The 18,091-nt window shown below is 42.5% G+C and overlaps 1 protein-coding gene across 2 annotated transcripts; it reads left to right on the top strand.

Annotated features, from left to right (window-relative positions):
* The first annotated feature begins 15,889 nt into the window (after nucleotides 1-15,889).
* Nucleotides 15,890-17,677, top strand: LOC131503908 (cornifin-A). 2 transcript variants are annotated; one of them, XM_058715694.1, is made up of 2 exons: nucleotides 15,890-16,018; nucleotides 17,085-17,677. In XM_058715694.1, exon 2 carries the CDS (start codon nucleotides 17,104-17,106, stop codon nucleotides 17,371-17,373), a length of 270 nt encoding a protein of 89 aa, XP_058571677.1. In that variant the 5' UTR covers nucleotides 15,890-16,018; nucleotides 17,085-17,103; the 3' UTR covers nucleotides 17,374-17,677. The 2 variants fall into 2 exon arrangements, with proteins under 2 accessions (XP_058571677.1, XP_058571678.1); XM_058715695.1 differs by lacking the exon at nucleotides 15,890-16,018 and adding an exon at nucleotides 16,694-16,716.
* Nucleotides 17,678-18,091: the final 414 nt, after the last annotated feature.

The following is an 18,091-nucleotide window of genomic DNA, read 5'->3' as shown; positions in this document are numbered from 1 at the left end:
TTACAATTTGCCTTGTCAGTCAGTACAACTTTATGTGGCTTATGAAAGAAGTCTTATTTCTCCAGCTGGCTTCCTCACCCTGGTACAAGACCAGCTGCCTGTATTGAAAAGAAGCAGCAAACTTCCAGATATAAAGAGCTGAGTTTGAAGGCGAGGCCCTTGGTGGGCAGCCAAATATACAGCCAGAATTTCTCCATTGAACTTTATTCTTTCTTCCCTTGGGATTTGCTCACTGAATTGTAGATGCCACCATGGGCAACTGCAATAATAAATTGCTTCTTCATTTAACACTAGAATGAAAAGAAATTAATTAACCACCTTCTTCATTTTGCTTTATTTTTTTTTATGTTTGGCCAAAGCCAAGCTTTATATCGTGAAAGCTATTCCTTTTCTTTCATTTTTTCCCTTTTTTTAAATATGAAATTTATTGTCAAATTGGTTCCCATACAACACCCAGTGCTCATCCCAACAGGTGCCCTCCTCAATGCCCATCACCCACTTTCCCCTCCCTCCCACCCCCCCCCCCATCAACCCTCAGTTTATTCTCAGTTTTTAAGAGTCTCTTGTGGTTTGGCTCCCTCCCTCTTTAACTTTTTTTTTTAAGTTGCCATCTGTGGCTAATATTTCCAAGCAGTAATTTCTTAACACGTAGTGGTGCAGGCATTAACCAGGAAAGTCAAAGGGCAGTAAAAAGAGTTAAGATGGAGAAGTGTATGTTTCTAACCCATAGAGTTCTCTGCCAGCCCTCTGGGCCCCAGTCCTTACATCCTGAATGAACTCCTCTGTCGGGCAGAAAATGCTGGTGCATCTTGGCAAACCCCTTGTCTGGATCCTTTTTTCTAAGCACCAGCCAGATTCTCAGTGGCATGGGTTTTGAATGCCATTCCCATGTCTTCCTGAAGGCTTTGGTGAGTCCTCCCACAGACACTTGGGATCCAGGGCTAGTAGATCTTCATAGAGCAGCTAGTCAGCAAGATGAAAACGATGGAAACAAGGTGTGCTTCTGCTGCAGTGTGAGCCTGAGGCTATCAGCTCACATCCATGCCTTCCACACCAAGCACACCAGTGGCCAAGGACAAGGTCCCACTTCTCTGTGACTATGTGAGAATCCATTCCCTTCACAAGGAATGCTTTACCATCTTCTTTTTACCTTTTGACCCCCTTCACTAATGCCCCCCACTCCACCTTCATGTGTGTGTGTGTGTGTGTGTGTGTGTGTGTGAGAGAGAGAGAGAGAGAGAGAGAGAGAGATCATATGTAGACAAAAAAATCATATAATGTTTGTCTTCAATATATATTGTCATATATATATATATATATATATATATATATATATATACCACAAGTTCTTTACCTATTCGTCTGTTAATGGACACTTAGGTTATTTCCATATCTTGCAAGTTACAAATGATGTAAGTTAATTGTAAATAATGCTGCAGTGAACATTGGGGTGCATATATGTTTTCAAGTTATGTTTTAATTTCCTTTTGATAAATGTCCAGAAGTAGAATGCTAGATATATAGCAGCTCTATCTTTAATTTTTTGGGAAATCTCCATACTGTTCTTCATACTGGCTGTACCAATTTACATTCCTGCCAACAGGGCAAAGATATTCCCTTTTCTCCGCATACATGCCAACACTCAGTATTTCTTACTTTTTCAATAATAGCCATTGTAACAGGTGTGAGGTCATATTCCATTGTGGTTTGATTTGCATTTCCCTAGTGGTGAGTGGATGTTGAGTATCTTTTTGCATACCTATTGGCCATCTGTATGTCTTTACTGGAAAAATGTCTATTCTGATATTCCCATTTTTAAAAATTTATGTATTTTGGGAGAGACAGAGAGAGTGCGAGGGGGAGAGGGGTGGCAGAGAAAGAGGGAGAATCCCAAGCAGGCACTATACTGTCAACACAGAGCCCCTGTGGGACTTGAACTCAAAAGACCATGAGATCATGACCAGAGCTGAAATCAAGAGTTGGATATCTAACTGACTGAGCCACCCAGGCACCTCTGATCTTCCCATTTTTAATCAAACTGTTTTTGTTATTAAGTTGTATGACTTCTTTATATATTTTGGATATTACCTCCTTATCAGATACGTAATTTACAAATATTGTCCTCCATTTAGTAGGTTGCTCTTTTATTTTGTTGATGACTTCCATTGTTGTGCAGAAACTTTTCAGTTTGATGTAGTCTCATTTGTTTTTGCTTTTGTTGCTTTTGCTTTTGGTGTCAGACCTAAACAATCATTGCCTACAGTGATGTCAAGGAGCCTACTGCCTATATTTTCTTCTAGGAGTTTTATGGTTTCAGGTGTTACATTCAAATCTTTAATTTATTTTGAGTTAGTTTTTGTGTATGGTGTAGTATAGTGGTTTAACTTTATTCTTTTACATGTGGCTGTCCAGTTTTCCCAGTCCCAAAAGAGACTGTCTTTCCTCCATTGTATATTCTTGTCTCCTTTGTTGTAAATTAATTGACCACAGATGCATGGACTTTTTTTCTGGGCTCCCTATTGTTTTCCATTGATTTTTGTGTCTGTTTTTATTCCAATACCATACTATTTGATTACTATAGATTTATAATATACTTTTCAATCAGAAAGTGTGATGCCTCCAGCTTGTTCTTCTTTCTTAAGATTGCTTTGGCTATGGGGGAGGGAGTCTTTGTGATTCCATACGATTTTAAGATTTTTTAAAATATAACTTCATCCATCATAAACTTACAAAAGTAACAATGTCTTAAATAAAAATTTCATTCATATATGTGGTAAAAGAAGGGTGATTTGTTTATCTCTGGTTCCTCTTCATTTAAAGCAATATAATGTCAGGGGCACCTGGTGATTCAGTCCGTTAAGCATCCGACTCTTGATTTCACCTCAGGTCATGATCTCATGGTTTGTGAGTTCAAGCCCCACATCAGGCTCTGCGCTGATAGTGCAGAGCCTGCTTGGGATTCTCTGTCTTTCCCTCTCTCTCTGCCCCTCCCCCACTCATTCTGTCTCTGTCTCTCTCAAAATAAATAAACTCTAAACTCTAAATAAATAAAATAAAGTAATATAATGTCAGAACAAAAGGGACATTATGCAACATTTGCTTCAACTTCTTCATGACCAAAGAGAAAACTTAAGAGTGTTCCATAATTCCTATATCAGGTATAAAAACTTCTGGATTACTCCAAAATTCCCCTACAAGACCCAAAGCACACCACAATTATGCAACACCAAAAAATTCACTCTCCCCAAAAACAACATTCAGTCTTGACACCTGTGTTTTTTGGTTCATGCTATTCCTTCTGCATAGAAGGAATTTCTCCCCTCTATTCTCTAAGATACACTCTAAAGGTCTAGTTCAAATATTCCTATGGGTTTCTATAGGTTTCTTTTTTTTTTTTTTTCAACATTTTTTATTTATTTTTGGGACAGAGAGAGACAGAGCATGAACGGGGGAGGGGCAGAGAGAGAGGGAGACACAGAATCGGAAACAGGCTCCAGGCTCCGAGCCATCAGCCCAGAGCCTGAGGCGGGGCTCAAACTCACGGACCGCGAGATCGTGACCTGGCTGAAGTCGGACGCTTAACCGACTGCGCCACCCAGGCGCCCCGGGTTTCTATAGGTTTCTATGGAACCTCACTTAACATTTTAGAAAGAACTGGTATCTTACAAGGTCTTATGACAACTTTGTACAAATTTCTATTAGTAATATAATTGTTAAAATTCTTTTATGAATTATGCGTATAATTGGTTTTGCATTATAGTTCACCTGTATGTGTTTATTTCTCTTATTGAATTATGAGCCCTTGAAGCCTAAGGGTCTTGCTGTTCTTTTTTTATCTTTTATTTTTATTTTTATTTTTTTTCAATATATGAAGTTTATTGTCAAATTGGTTTCCATACAACACCCAGTGTTCATCACAAAAGGTGCCCTCCTCAATACCCATCACGCACCCTCCCCGCCCTCCCACCCCCCATCAACCCTTAGTTTGTTCTCAGTTTTTTTTTTTATTTTATTTTATTTTTTTTTAATTTTTTTTTCAACGTTTTTTATTTATTTTTGGGACAGAGAGAGACAGAGCATGAACAGGGGAGGGGCAGAGAGAGAGGGAGACACAGAATCGGAAACAGGCTCCAGTCTCCGAGCCATCAGCCCAGAGCCTGACGCGGGGCTCAAACTCACAGACTGCGAGATTGTGACCTGGCTGAAGTCGGACGCTTAACCGACTGCGCCACCCAGGCGCCCCATGTTCTCAGTTTTTAAGAGTCTCTTATGCTTTGGCTCTCTCCCACTCTAACCTCTTTTTTTTTTTTCCTTCTCCTCCCCCATGAGTTTCTGTTAAGTTTCTCAGGATCCACATAAGAGTGAAAACATATGGTATCTGTCTTTCTCTGTATGACCTATTTCACTTAGCATCACACTTTCCAGTTCCATCCACGTTGCTACAGAGGGCCATATTTCGTTCTTTCTCATTGCCCTGTAGTACTCCATTGTGTATATAAACCACAATTTCTTTATCCATTCATCAGTTGATAGACATTTAGGCTCTTTCCATAATTTGGCTATTGTTGAGAGTGCTGCTATAAACATTGGGGTACACGTGCCCCTATGCATCAGTACCCCTGTATCCCTTGGGTAAATTCCTAGCAGTGCTATTGCTGGGTCATAGGGTAGGTCTATTTTTAATTTTCTGAGGAACCTCCACACTATTTTCCAGAGTGGCTGCACCAACTTGCATTCCCACCAACAGTGCAAGAGGGTTCCTGTTTCTCCACATCCTCTCCAGCATCTATAGTCTCCTGACTTGTTCATTTTGGCCACTCTGACTGGCGTGAGGTGATATCTGAGTGTGGTTTTGATTTGTATTTCCCTGATGGGGAGCGACGTTGAGCATCTTTTCATGTGCCTGTTGGCCATCCAGATGTCTTCTTTAGACAAGTGTCTATTCATGTTTTTTGCCCATTTCTTCACTGGGTTATTTGTTTTTCAGGTGTGGAGTTTGGTGAGCTCTTTATAGATTTTGGATGCTAGCCCTTTGTCCGATATGTCATTTGCAAATATCTTTTCCCATTCTGTTGGTTGCCTTTTAGTTTTGTTGGTTGTTTCCTTTGCTGTGCAGAAGCTTTTTATCTTCATAAGGTCCCAGTAGTTCATTTTTGCTTTTAATTCCCTTGCCTTTGGGGGTGTGTCGAGTAAGAGATTGCTACGGCTGAGGTGAGAGAGGTCTTTTCCTGCTTTCTCCTCTAGGGTTTTGATGGTTTCCTGTCTCACATTCAGGTCCTTTATCCATTTTGAGTTTATTTTTGTGAATGGTGTGAGAAAGTGGTCTAGTTTCAATCTTCTGCATGTTGTTGTCAAGTTCTCCCAGCACTCTTTGTTAAAGAGACTGTCTTTTTTCCATTGGATGTTCTTTCCTGCTTTGTCAAAGATGAGTTGGCCATACATTTGTGGGTCTCATTCTGGGGTTTCTATTCTATTCCATTGGTCTATGTGTCTGTTTTTGTGCCAATACCATGCTGTCTTGATGATGACAGCTTTGTAGTAGAGGCTAAAGTCTGGGATTGTGATGCCTCCTGCTTTGGTCTTCTTCTTCTTCAAAATTACTTTGTCTATTCGGGGCCTTTTGTGGTTCCATATGAATTTTAGGATTGCTTGTTCTAGTTTCGAGAAGAATGCTGGTACAATTTTGATTGGGACTGCATTGAATGTGTAGATGGCTTTGGGTAGTATTGACATTTTGACAATATTTATTCTTCCAATCCATGAGCAGGGAATGTTTTTCCATTTCTTTATATCTTCTTCAATTACCTTCATAAGCTTTCTATAGTTTTCAGCATACAGATCTTTTACATCTTTGGTTAGATTTATTCCTAGGTATTTTATACTTCTTGGTGCAATTGTGAATGGGATCAGTTTCTTTATTTATCTTTCTGTTGCTTCATTATTAGTGTATAAAAATGCAACTGATTTTGTATCCTGCGACTTTGCTGAATTCATGTATCAGTTCTAGCAGACTTTTGGTGGAGTCTATTGGATTTTCCATGTATAATATGTCATCTGCAAAAAGTGAAAGCTTAAGTTCATCTTTGCCAATTTTGATGCCTTTGATTTCCTTTTGTTGTCTGATTGCTGATGCTAGCACTTTCAACACTATGTTAAACAACAGCGGTGAGAGTGGACATCCCTGTCGTGTTACTGATCTCAGGGAAAAAGCTCTATTTTTCCCCATTGAGGATGATGTTAGCTGTCGGCTTTTCATAAATGGCTTTTATGATCTTTAAATATGTTCCTTCTATCCTGACTTTCTCGAGGGTTTTTATTAAGAAAGGTTGCTGAATTTTGTCAAATGCCTTTTCTACATCGATTGACTTTTTTACTTTTTTTAAACATTTATTCACTTTTGACAGTGAGAGAGACAGAGCATGAGTGGGGGAGGGGCAGAAAGAGAGGGAGACACAGAATCCAAAGTAGGCTCCAGGCTCAGAGCTGTCAGCACAGAGCCCTATGTGGGTCTCAAACCCATGGACTGTGGGATCATGACCTGAGCTGAAGTCAGACACTTAACCGACTGAGCCACACAGGCGCCCCAAGGGTCTTGCTGTTCTTACATCCCCAAATGCATAATGAACTTCTGCTTCTGAGTGGAGTGGGGTAGTTTATAGCAAACCAGTCATCTAGGGCAAATCTAGAATACATGCATAAACTATCTGAACTCAGATGAGGACGGTAAGACTCCAGAGGAAGGAGAACTTCAGAGATGAGCCAAAAAAATTTTTTTTTACCCTAGCATCATTTGTGGATTCTGGGTATGAGCAGAAGAATGAAAACCTTGGTTTTCCACTGTGGTGGACTCTTGCTGGGGGACAGAGAAATTGAAAGAGCCAATGGATGTTTTCTGGGGCTTCAAGCAAGTGACTGACTTTTCCATTCTTAAAATTTAGCGAATTCTGGGAATGTTCAGGTTAGGAATAAAATCCTAAGCAGAAAGTGTCTGAAAAGGAGAGTGGAACAATGAAACAATGATTGGCATTTGTACAAACTGCCGAGGAGAGAGGCCCTGGAGAAGATACCATATTGGCACTTAGAACTGTTAAGACCAGGAGCAAATATATGTTATAGAAGTCAGAATAGTGGTTATCCTTGGTGAACACACTGACCAGAAGGCACATGATGTAGCTTTCCGGATTTCTGGAAATGTTCTGTCCCATGCATAGTAGTTACATGGGTGCATAGGTATATAAAAAATTCACCGATCTGTACTTAAGATTTTTGCTTTTTCTCGACCTCAGTAAAAACAGGGACAAACATTTCACAATATGTACATGTATTAAATCACCACATTGTGCACCTTAAACTTACACAATGTTATATGACAATTGTATCTCAATAAAACTAGGGAACAAAGAAATCAAAAGAATAGCACCAATTACCTTAACTAAATTTAGTGAACAATATATGAAACCTTTATACTAAAAGTATAAAACATTACGGAAACTAAAGAAGAGCTAACAAATGAAGATGTATGTCATGTTCACGTATTGAAAGATTCTGTTAGACTCTAATACAGTCACACAGACACAATTATCTGACTCATTACCCCATCCCCCCCCAAATGGCATTACAAACAAATGCAAAAAGACAGTTTTTTCAATAATGGCAATGAGTCAAATGGACTTTCATAAGAAACAGATACATCTTAACTGTCACCTTGGGCATCCACAAAAATAATTCCTGACAAATTATAGATCTGAATTTAAAAAGTAAAACAACATAAAATTTTAGAAGAAAGCACAAAAGTAAGTCTTACTGACCTTGGAGCAGGCAAAGATTTCCTAAATAGCACAAAAGTGCTATGTACAAAAAGAATTAATACGTTTGACTACATAAAAGTAATAATTCTGTTCAACAAAAGATACTATTAAAATACACAAAGACACAGGCTGGGAGAATTTTACACAAACACACATGTATGTATATGCGTGTGTGAATATGTATATAAATACATATGTGTGACATGTACATGCTAGAGATAAAGTATTTTATTCAGAATACATAAAGGACTCCTAAAATTGATAAAAACTACAGACAACATACTGGGAAAATGGGCAAAGGTTTGCACAGGTGCTTCATGAAAGAGAATGTCAACATAAACAATAAACATAAAAAGTTGCTGAGATATTCAGATTAGAATGAAAGTGTGATGCCACTGTGCAAGCCAAAATCCTGGCAAAAATTAAGGACACAGAAAATTCCAGGTGTATAAGAGGGGGCAGATAAATAGGATCTCTCCTGCACTGCTGATGGGGGAAGAAGTTGGACAGCCACTCTGGAAAACCATCAGACAGTATTTGCATCAGAGTTGCACCTCTATCCCAGAAAGTTCACTCTTTAATGTATATACAAAACAAATATATACATATGATTGTAAAACACATAGATGAAGATGTTCATTATAGCAGGACTTATGATAACCTCAAGCTGAAACTATCCTAAATATTCATTAACATAAGTAAGGATAAGTTAACCATGGTATGTTCATACAATGAGACACTACATAGCAATGAAATTGGACACACTACACTACAGAACATGGACAAACTTTATAAATACATCCCTGAGGGAAAGGAAGCAGATAGTATGAAAACATATCGAATGACCCCGTTTATGTGGACACACATGCATACAGACATGCATGCACAGAGCAGAAAAAAGGAAACACACACTCCACAGGAGGAAGTTTCATCTGATGTCTGGTGAAAGAAGAGGAATTAGCAGGAATTACTATGCACATTTTTAGTCCATACATCCTAAGAATGTTTGAGGCATCATTTCATTTCATCTTAGGCTTTTCTGATACCTGAGGACACATCCTGATAAAGGATGCACAAGCTAAGTGGAGACAAATCACAGATGTTCAGACACAGTTGTGAAAGAACTTTAATTTCCTACAAGAATTTTCCTCAAGAAAATTATGGAATGTTCTGAGTCACTGAAGATGAGTTTCCAATAATCGATGTACTTCTGACCCTGGCTGCTGGCTCCTTCGATGCTAAGTGCTGTTCCCGGGGAACGAGCTTGGTGGGGCCGCTCTTACTGCTAAGAGTGTATGCTGCCTCTATAAGGGCTTGCTGCAAAACAGCTTAGCACTATTTCCACAAGAGTATGACAATACTCTTTCGGTTAGCAAATAATGGAGACTAATGTAAGTATTTAAAAAAATAAGGTATAATGTGAACTTTTCAAAAATGGGGGATACCTGTAAAGTTTTGCCTCCCCCTCTCCACCTGCCTACACCAGCAAAACATCTCCATACCATGTGCATGATGTTGTCCAGGCAGGTGACACAGGACAATCTACTGGCTCCAAGCCATTGGCTCCAGGACATGCCTGGCCAAGACAACCAGAGCCTGTCTTTTGATGATTCTTTGCAGGGAGGGTTGGATTGAAGGGTGTGTGGAAGTATTTAGCCTTCCTTGGAGGAGACTTCATTGCTTCCCAAGGCTCCCAATGTCCTCAGGTTAAATACTCACATCCACCAGCATCTAGTTTCATCAACATCAATATGTGTCCAGCACCCACCTCACCTCCTTTCCACAGGGAGGAGTTCAGGGCACTGGGGCTGTCTGAGTTCAGGGAATAGGAGTTTAGCCATTCTGTTAGAACAGTGATTTTCAACCATGATGGTAGCTGAGGACTTGTTAAAAATTAACTGGTTAGAACTAAAGTGTAACCCAGGGGTGCCTGGGTGGCTCAGTCAGTTAAGCGTCCAACTTTAGCTCAGGTCATGATCTCATGGTTTGTGAGTTCAGGCTTGCATCGGACTCTGTGCTGACAGCTCAGGGCCTGGAGCCTGCTTCTGATTCTGTGTCTCCCTCCCCTCAGTTCTCCCCTGCTCACACTCTGTCTCTCTCAAAAATAAATAAAAATTTAAAAAATTAAAAAAAAAGAAGTATAATCCAGATAGGGATATTTTTTAAAAGATAGCAGATGATGTCCATTGCAATCAAGAAAGAAAAGCCATTGGGTTTAGAACCTAATGTTTACTTATTTTATCATAAGAACCACCTGATAAACACTTTAGAAATACAGACTCCCAGGCCTCCCCTAGCTATTTCTATGTCATTAGGATAAAGAAGTTACTTTAAAAGCTGTACTTTTATTTTAACAAGCATCCCAAGTGATTCTTACACCTAGGACAGTTGGGGAAACACCCTTCACCAGTGGGTATTGGGTCCCAGAAGCTCACAGAAGGCTGCCTATTCTTCCACCAGACTTCTTTAAGGCTGGAACTTCATGCTTGACATTTGGTTGTTATTCAGCAAATATGTGTTAAATAAATGATTAATTGACTATTTCACAAATCAAGAACATTATACAATGTTCTGAGTCACTGAAGATGAGTTTCCAATAACTCCAATAACCCTAAGGAGAAGAAAGTCATGTGATATCCAGTATCCATCTACTATGCTCTAGTCACTATAGTAGTTGCTTTGCGTATGTAATCTCATTTAATAATAGCCCTGGAAGCAAATATTATCATTCCTAACTTATAGATAAGATCAACTGAGATTCCTATGCCTCAGTGCTGGATTTGTATCTTGTCCCTGCCACTTATTTGCCATGTAAACTTGTGCAGGTGAGGGGTTCCTGTGTGGGTCGGTTAAGCGTCTGACTTCAGCTCAGGTCATGATCTCATGGTCTGAGTTCGAGCCCTGCATCAGGCTCTGTGCTCTCAGTTCAGAGCCTGGAGCTTGTTTCAGATTCCATCTCCCTCTATTTCTGCCCCTTCCCCACTCACTCTCAGTCTCTATCAAAAAAATGAATAAATGGTAAAAAAAAAAAATATTAAACTTGTGCAGGTAACTATTCTTTGTGCTTTGGCTTCTATATCTATAGAATGGGTTAAATGACCTGTTTGGAGCAATGCTGTCGTGAGGATTAGTGTCAAGTGCCAAAAACAGAATTTTGTAGGTGCCAATCAAATGGTAGATATTATTATTAAGAAATCTTCTGAATATCATCCACGCACAACTAGTAAGGAGCAGGGTAGGAATTTGAACCTAGAACTTTATGTTTCCAAACTTGTAATCTGTAGGTATAATTTTTTTTTATGTATACTTTGCACACTGAGGGTACCTGCTTTCACAAGTGGATAGGGGACAATGCAGACACAGCTGAAGAAACAAAAGAAGGGACAGGCAACTACAAACAGTGGTCACTTCCAATGGGGTTTTGGACTGTGTGTGGAAAATGTTTAGCCATGAATGCTGTCACTCTGCCCTTCGACAACCCAAGGGGCGATGAGTGGTGGGTGGGCAGCACACCTAAGACATTCATCTGAACCACCTGAGATTTCATTTTAAAACTCGATACCCTCAACAAGAAAATATCTGTGTCTTTGATCATCCATACCCAGAGAAACTCTATCTTAAATAGACAATAGAGAGGAATTGATCAGTTTAGCTGTGGGAGAATATCAGGACCCAGCCAGTGTTTGTCCCGAGCATAGCCCTCCAGCTAGTGTTGAGAAAAAATATGGCAGAGTTGTTAAGGGACTGTATCCTGGAACCTCCTACCTTTTGACTTCTGGGAGTGTTCCTTAATGTTTTTCTGCCAACTTTCCTTACCTAGGGCATGCCTAGGTCATTGCAAGATCTCCAACCCTTTTATCCACCCCCTGCACTCCAGCTCATATAATGTCTGAATTGGGCAATCTGACAAAATGTCTACCTAAAAGTTTAGTGGAAAAAAACAGCAGAGATAAAGCAATTGGAAAGCCCAAGCATTGTGCTCCATGGGTAAGAGGTGCCTGGAGCCTGGGTCCTCACACACATAGAGACACACATGCACACGCACATGCACGCACAGAGCAGAAAAAGGAAACACTCCACAGGAGGAAGTTTCATCTGATTTCTAGTGGAAGAAGAAGAATTAGCAGGAATTAGTATGCACATTTTTAGTTCATTCATCCTAAGAATGTTTGAAGCATCATTTAATTTAATCTTTACAACACTCTTGTGAAATACACCTTAATGTCCCCATTTTAAAGATGGCAACATCAAAGGGCAGAAAGTTTAGGTAACATGCTTAAGGTCATAACTGCTACGAAGGGGTAACAAGGCTTTGGAACATCTGGGCCAGTACTAAGCCTGGATCCTTACTTTTCTATCTGCCTCAAGGAAGAGAATCCAGAATTAACTTTTTTATCTCTCCCTTGAGGGATTGAGAGTGGAAGATAGGGAGGCTGGGAGAGGGGGTTGTGCTCTGTTTTCAGAGCAACAGTGAGGTAGAGAGACAATCAGACATCCCAGGTTCTGGTCTGATTCTGCTACTAAACCAGCTGCGAGGCCTGGAATGGGTCCCCTCCCTCCCCATTTGTCTTTTCCCCTCTCCTGGACCAGGACTAGGAGCAGGGTGGAGGCTCTCCAGGGCTAGGACTCCTGTCCCTCTCTACTTGGCATCATCCCTGCAAACTTCATGTCTTCTACCTGCTGGACCAAGGTGTTTAAGAGGTTTCTAAATGCCTGGGACATGGTGTCTCTTCCTCTGTTTCCTTCTTTTTTTTACAAATGGAGGACTCCGTAGGCTATGGAGACTTCTTTAAAACCATCATGGCCTGAAAAGGTGTCCCTAGCTCTTCAAGGTGACAGGGGAAGGTTTCTTACTACCGCTTTTTTCCAGATGTTAGCGTGTCTTAAATATGGCACCCATGGTAAAATGACTAGAATTGGAATTCTGCATGACATTCTCTGCATGCTCTGGGTCTTGGGGAAGCACAGGAGAAGGGAGTGACATAAGCAGAAAAAGTCCTGATCACTGACAAGGCTCAGCACTACCACCTTCCCTGCTCTGCAAATGCATGATGAGACTGAGGCATGCTCAGAACTAAAGGACCTTCTGGCAGCTGGTCCAGATGGGAGCCAGGTTTTGATGTGTGAACAGCAGCAGCCTTCGGTGTCCTCAGAATGGTGTCCTGTGAAATAATGGGAGATGTACTTCTCATTGGAAGCCACTGTTATCCCCCTTTAATTATTTGGGACATTTGTGGGGCCAGATTCACCCGCTAACCCCACACCGGTAGTGAAACGGAGCTTCTCTGAAAGGGAGAACAGACTCAACACCAACCGCTGAGTGAGCCTCAGATAGGCAAACAGGAAGAATACTGTTGGGGGTCACAGGAAGTTCCAGAGGCCAGAGCCAGAGCAGTGTTGGGTGGAGTGAAGGGAACACAAGCCAAGGTAGGTAGGAGAGTCCAGCCAGGGCAACGTATTGGGTGACAGCAAAATTCCGTGGCATCCAGGGCCAAGGCCCAGGGAGGGTACATGGTATTCCAGCTGCAGAGCTCGATTCAGATCCTCCAGAGCCTGGGACAAGCTGGGTGACCCTACAGGACTGAGGAGTAGGAAACAGAACCCTCTGGCTAAGGATACTACCAGGTAGAGCAGCAGGTTCTGCCTGGAGCTCCTCCTGTTAGGGGCTCCCTAGAGCGGGTTTGGGTGAAGGGAGGGACCTAGTCCAAGCCTGGAAGAGAGCGAGAGTCAGATGAGAGGCTTGGAGCTCAGCTGTGGTCATGGTGCTAGCACCATGAGGGAGGTGATCACTAGAATGACTGACAATGAGCAACTGCCTGAGGAAGGCAGTGGCAGTGCTGTCTGTCCTTTGCTGAGCCCTTCCTCCTCCCAGCTCACCCCCCAAAGACAAGGAACTTCCCAGTAGTCTCTGGGCCTTTCTTCATAAATAATGCTATTCATCAGTCAGTCAGTCAGTCAGTCTTTCTATAATCGTCAGCTTGCTGAGCAGCTACTACATAACAGGCACCTTGTGAGGAGGGAGGTGCACTAATGGCCATGAAGACAGTGAGAGGCTGACCCAGGACTCAAGTTCACCCAGCTGGAACCAGCAGATGCTCCACAAACATTTAGGTGTCTGGGGGCAGGGAAGGGGAATGAGGAAGAGGAGCTGTCCACACACCTGGGTTCTAAGGGTGATTTGGATTTTCCAAAGGCCACGCCTAGTAACAGATGTGTTTTGAGGACAGAGTTGAACCAGTGACTTCAGTTTCATGTTATGTTGATCACAGGAAGTTGCTGGTGTAGAGATCTTGGGGATCCCTGTTCTTATGTTCCCAGAAAAGAGAAGCCCTGTGGCAAGGAGACTCGAGGATCTATCATGGAGGGAAGGCATACCTTCCTCAGGAGCTCAGAAGCTACTCACGTACTGCCAACCTCAGTCTCATTACTAGTTAGGGTACTTGGATTCTGTCACTACGCCCTCCTGGTGTCTTCTCCAAAGTGAAAGCAATTCTGGGTCAAAACAGGCATTTTAGCTTTTCCCTTCCTCTTTCAGACCCTGGTCCACTGAGTGATATGTTGAAGGGGTCCCTTACTTCCACCTATGCTAATTCATATCCCTTCTATTTTCAGCAGAGCTAGAAATACTACTGTTAATCCCAGGGGCACTTCAAACATTAAGCAGCCTTATTTCTACCTAAGAGTATTCATCTTAGCAAAGATTAAAGATTTACCCCAAAAGGCAAGGCTCTTTTTTCTTATTACGTTGCCTGTCACATAAAGCTCTCCCAGGACTGAGTGGATCCAGCTGCAAGCCAGGAAATCTGAGTTCTCCTTCCCACCTGTACTCATTTTCCTGCTTGGGTTTAATTTCCTGTATAGGCATTAGGAGTAGGGAGGGGCTCAAACAAAGAAGAACATAGGATTTCAATGTAGAATTAATTTTCTCATGGGGCTTGTTATTTGACTTTGGGAGAGTTATTTAACCTCTTGTAACCTCAAATCCCCCAAACATCACTTAAAGAGTATAGACTGAAGCTCTCTGAGATCCATTAAATTAGTGGCTCTGAAGTAGGATGTGTTTCTGGTGCTAAGAATTTCCCAGTCTGTTGAGGGGAAGTGGCCTTCACACTTGGGTAGTTCCCAGAATGAGACATGCTTGGCATATACTAGCATCTCCATTAATATTGGTTAAATGATTGTGGAAACAAATATCACCATGGGAGAGCTGTTGTTTGAAGCAGGCACAGCTTTGATGCTGGGAGAGCCCCCAGGTGATACAGAGCCACGAGAAGGAAAGCATTGCAGCCAGCAAGACCTCCAGGTGTCAGGGCTGGGACTGAAAGTGGCAAAGAAGGAGTGGGAATGGGCTCTTAGGAACTAAGGTAGTTAGAAGAGGCTTCCAGGTTTTTGGTGGGTGGTGGGTGGTTTGCAGCTGGGTTAGAAAGGAAGGGCCAGGGCCAGAAGGCTGGGTGGAGTGGAGGGAAAAGGTTATCCCAGAAGAGGAATTAGCCCTTGAAAATCTCTGAAGTAGGAGAGGGGTGAAGGTGTGGTTGGTGAAGGCAAAGCAGGTTCACCTAGATTAGCAACCAGTCAGGAAGGGGTGGGGTTGGGGGTAATAATTAAGTAATCTGAATGTGGGTGATTCAATGGGGTTAGGGGAAAGATGGGAAAACATCCTGGACCCCAGACAAGAAGTCTGTCCTAAGTCAGTCGATGACCTCTAGCATCTACCTTTACAAGACAATTGGTGCCCACCTCAGCTCCTCTGCACCCCTCTCCCGCTTTTTCATGTGCCCAAATGTATTCTGTCCCACAGAATAGAAGAGAGAGCAAGAAGGTAGCAAGGCCACAAAAAGGACTCAGATCTTCCTCCAGGGTTAACTCATGAAACCCTCTAGGAAGTCTGTGGCTCCCCCCTCCCCCCACACAAACCCTATGCCTGGGTCTAAGGACGAGGGTGGCACTGGGAATCAGGCACCAGTGACATCATTGTCACATAGCCAGTGCCAAAAAAATATCAAGTGGGTGGTTTTCATCACAAAAGCTGAGCCAATTGGTAATTGAGGGGAGTAGGGTGAATCATGTGTGACAGGTAAGGAATGAAAACACAGGGGGCCTGGGGTGATTCTGTTTCCTTGAGGCAGGGCACATTATCCTATAAAAGGCCGGCTGGCCGATGACTTCACATCAGACCAGAGCAACCAGACAACCTGTTCGCTGCGTACCAGGTGAGTCTCTGTTTGGGACCAATTTGAAATTCATGTTTATTTTTTTATTATTGGAAACTGGACAAAGGCAAATATGTTTAAGAGAGCTGATGGGGGTATTAATTAGAGAGAGTACTGGGGTATCTGTATTTTAGAGTAAGGCATAGTTTGGGTGTGAAGGGAATTTAGGGGCAGGTAAGTCTGCTACTTCAATGGATAGATAACTATGGGACTGGGGGCCAGGGAAGGGACAGGTCTGTGTAAGTACCCGTAGTAAGTTAACACCAGGATGTGACTAGGACTCAGACCCAGGTACTCTCAGCAACACCACTATTTTCTCTGTTTATGACTCATAAAAATGTTAATTCATGAGATGGACCTCTACTGTGTGTTTGCTATATTTCAGGCACCATGCCTGTTACACTTTGTGTAAATCAGACTTATGCAACTTACTCAGCAAGCTCGCAGCCTAGCAAGGAAGATAGTGCATGCATGTACAAAGATGAAATGCAAAGCAGATAGTGATTGGTAGGGGAACAGAGGGACAGGGAAGGGCTTTGGCAGTTTGGGAGAGCCTATTCAAGATCTCCTGGTGATGGCACATGAGGGCTACAATGGAGGTGATTTGGACGAACAGAGATGGGAAGAACATTTCAGAGCAGACTATATAAGCAAAGGCAAAGCGAGGTCACAGGAGCTAAGACCCACAGAGGCATTCTGTAAGTCACAGGTGTGCTACATGTTTGTAGGAGTGGGTAGACTGCAGTTGTTTCTACAATGTCACTTTCAAAAAGACTTCAGTGTGGTACTTGTCAATGAGGGATTCGACATGTCTGGGGAAGAAATGTTGCTGGGGAATGAACCCACTGAAATGGAGCAGAACAAATTGTCTTTTAGCTCCTTCTCTTGAAATGGCCCAGAAATTATCAAAGCATACTTTACTTTCAAGTGTTCAGGGAGACAGCCAGGGGAAATGAAGTCTGTTTGATTTAAAGGAGACTGAAAAGAAACCTATTTGACATTGAACATGGTTTCTAACCTAGTTAATCCCTGTTTAAATAATCTGACCTGTCTGTTCTGTCTGTAGGGTCAGCCTCCTGTGAAGCATGAGTTCTCATCAGCAGAAGCAGCCTTGCACCCCTCCTCCTCAGCCTCAGCAGCAGCAGGTGAAACAGCCCTGCCAGCCACCACCCCAGGAATCATGTGTCCCCAAAACCAATGAGCCATGCCACTCCAAAGCTCCAGAGCCCTGCCACCCTAAGGCTCCAGAGCCTTGCCATCCCAAAGCACCAGAATCCTGCCACCCCAAGGTTCCTGAGCCATGTCCCTCAACAGTCACTCCAGCACCAGCTCAGCAGAAGACCAAGCATAAGTAATGGGGTCTACAGCCAAGCAAGCCCTTGGAGAGCTGACCACCGGATGCTGAATCCCATCTCACATTCTGCTTCTATGCCTTCCTTACAATTAGCATGCTGCCACTCTGAGTCATAACCCTCCCTCTTTGCACCCTCTACAAAGATTTCCCTCACACTGCTCTGGAGGGCTCCGAGCCTCTAAATGATGCTGAGAGCCTCACTGGCTGAGCTACTTTTCTAAATTCTCAGGGCTCATCTAAAGAGAGGTTTGGGGGATCAAGTGGATCTTTCCTGCCCTGCCCCCATTAAATCACTTTTAACTCCACAGTTGGCTGTGGGTGTCATTTGCTGACTCCACTTTCTTAATTGTTTTTTCAACATAAAGCAGCAAAGGGTCTGGCACAGGCACTGAGTGTGTGTGTGTGTGTGTGTGTGTGTGTGCGCGCACGTGTGTGTGTGTGTCAGGTCGATCGTGGGCTGGCAATTGGTCAAGACCACCCAGAGTCTGTTACTTTGGACACCTTTACCTAGAGCAGGGCTTCTTCTGCACCTGAGTGAGTCCCACCTGAGTGTAGATGGTGCCTGTTTCAAGCTGTCTGTGACTTAGTCCTGGTTCCCAAGTTGCCCTTTTTCTGTTTGGTTTATTCCTCTATTGTTCTTCTTCTTTGAAAGAAATAGTGCTTATATGGATTTCATCATGATTCTTTATACATCCTCCCTTGTTTGATGCCCCAATACA

The sequence above is a fragment of the Neofelis nebulosa genome, chromosome 2, assembly GCF_028018385.1.
Source record: "Neofelis nebulosa isolate mNeoNeb1 chromosome 2, mNeoNeb1.pri, whole genome shotgun sequence".
NCBI lineage: Eukaryota > Metazoa > Chordata > Mammalia > Carnivora > Felidae > Neofelis > Neofelis nebulosa.
The sequence above is the reverse complement of the archived record's forward strand: the minus strand, read 5'-3'. Positions and strand labels throughout refer to the sequence as shown.

Coding starts and splice junctions, on each gene's coding strand:
- LOC131503908 (XM_058715694.1), top strand. CDS start 17,104: ATGAGTTCTCATCAGCAGAAGCAGCCTTGCACCCCTCCTCCTCAGCCT.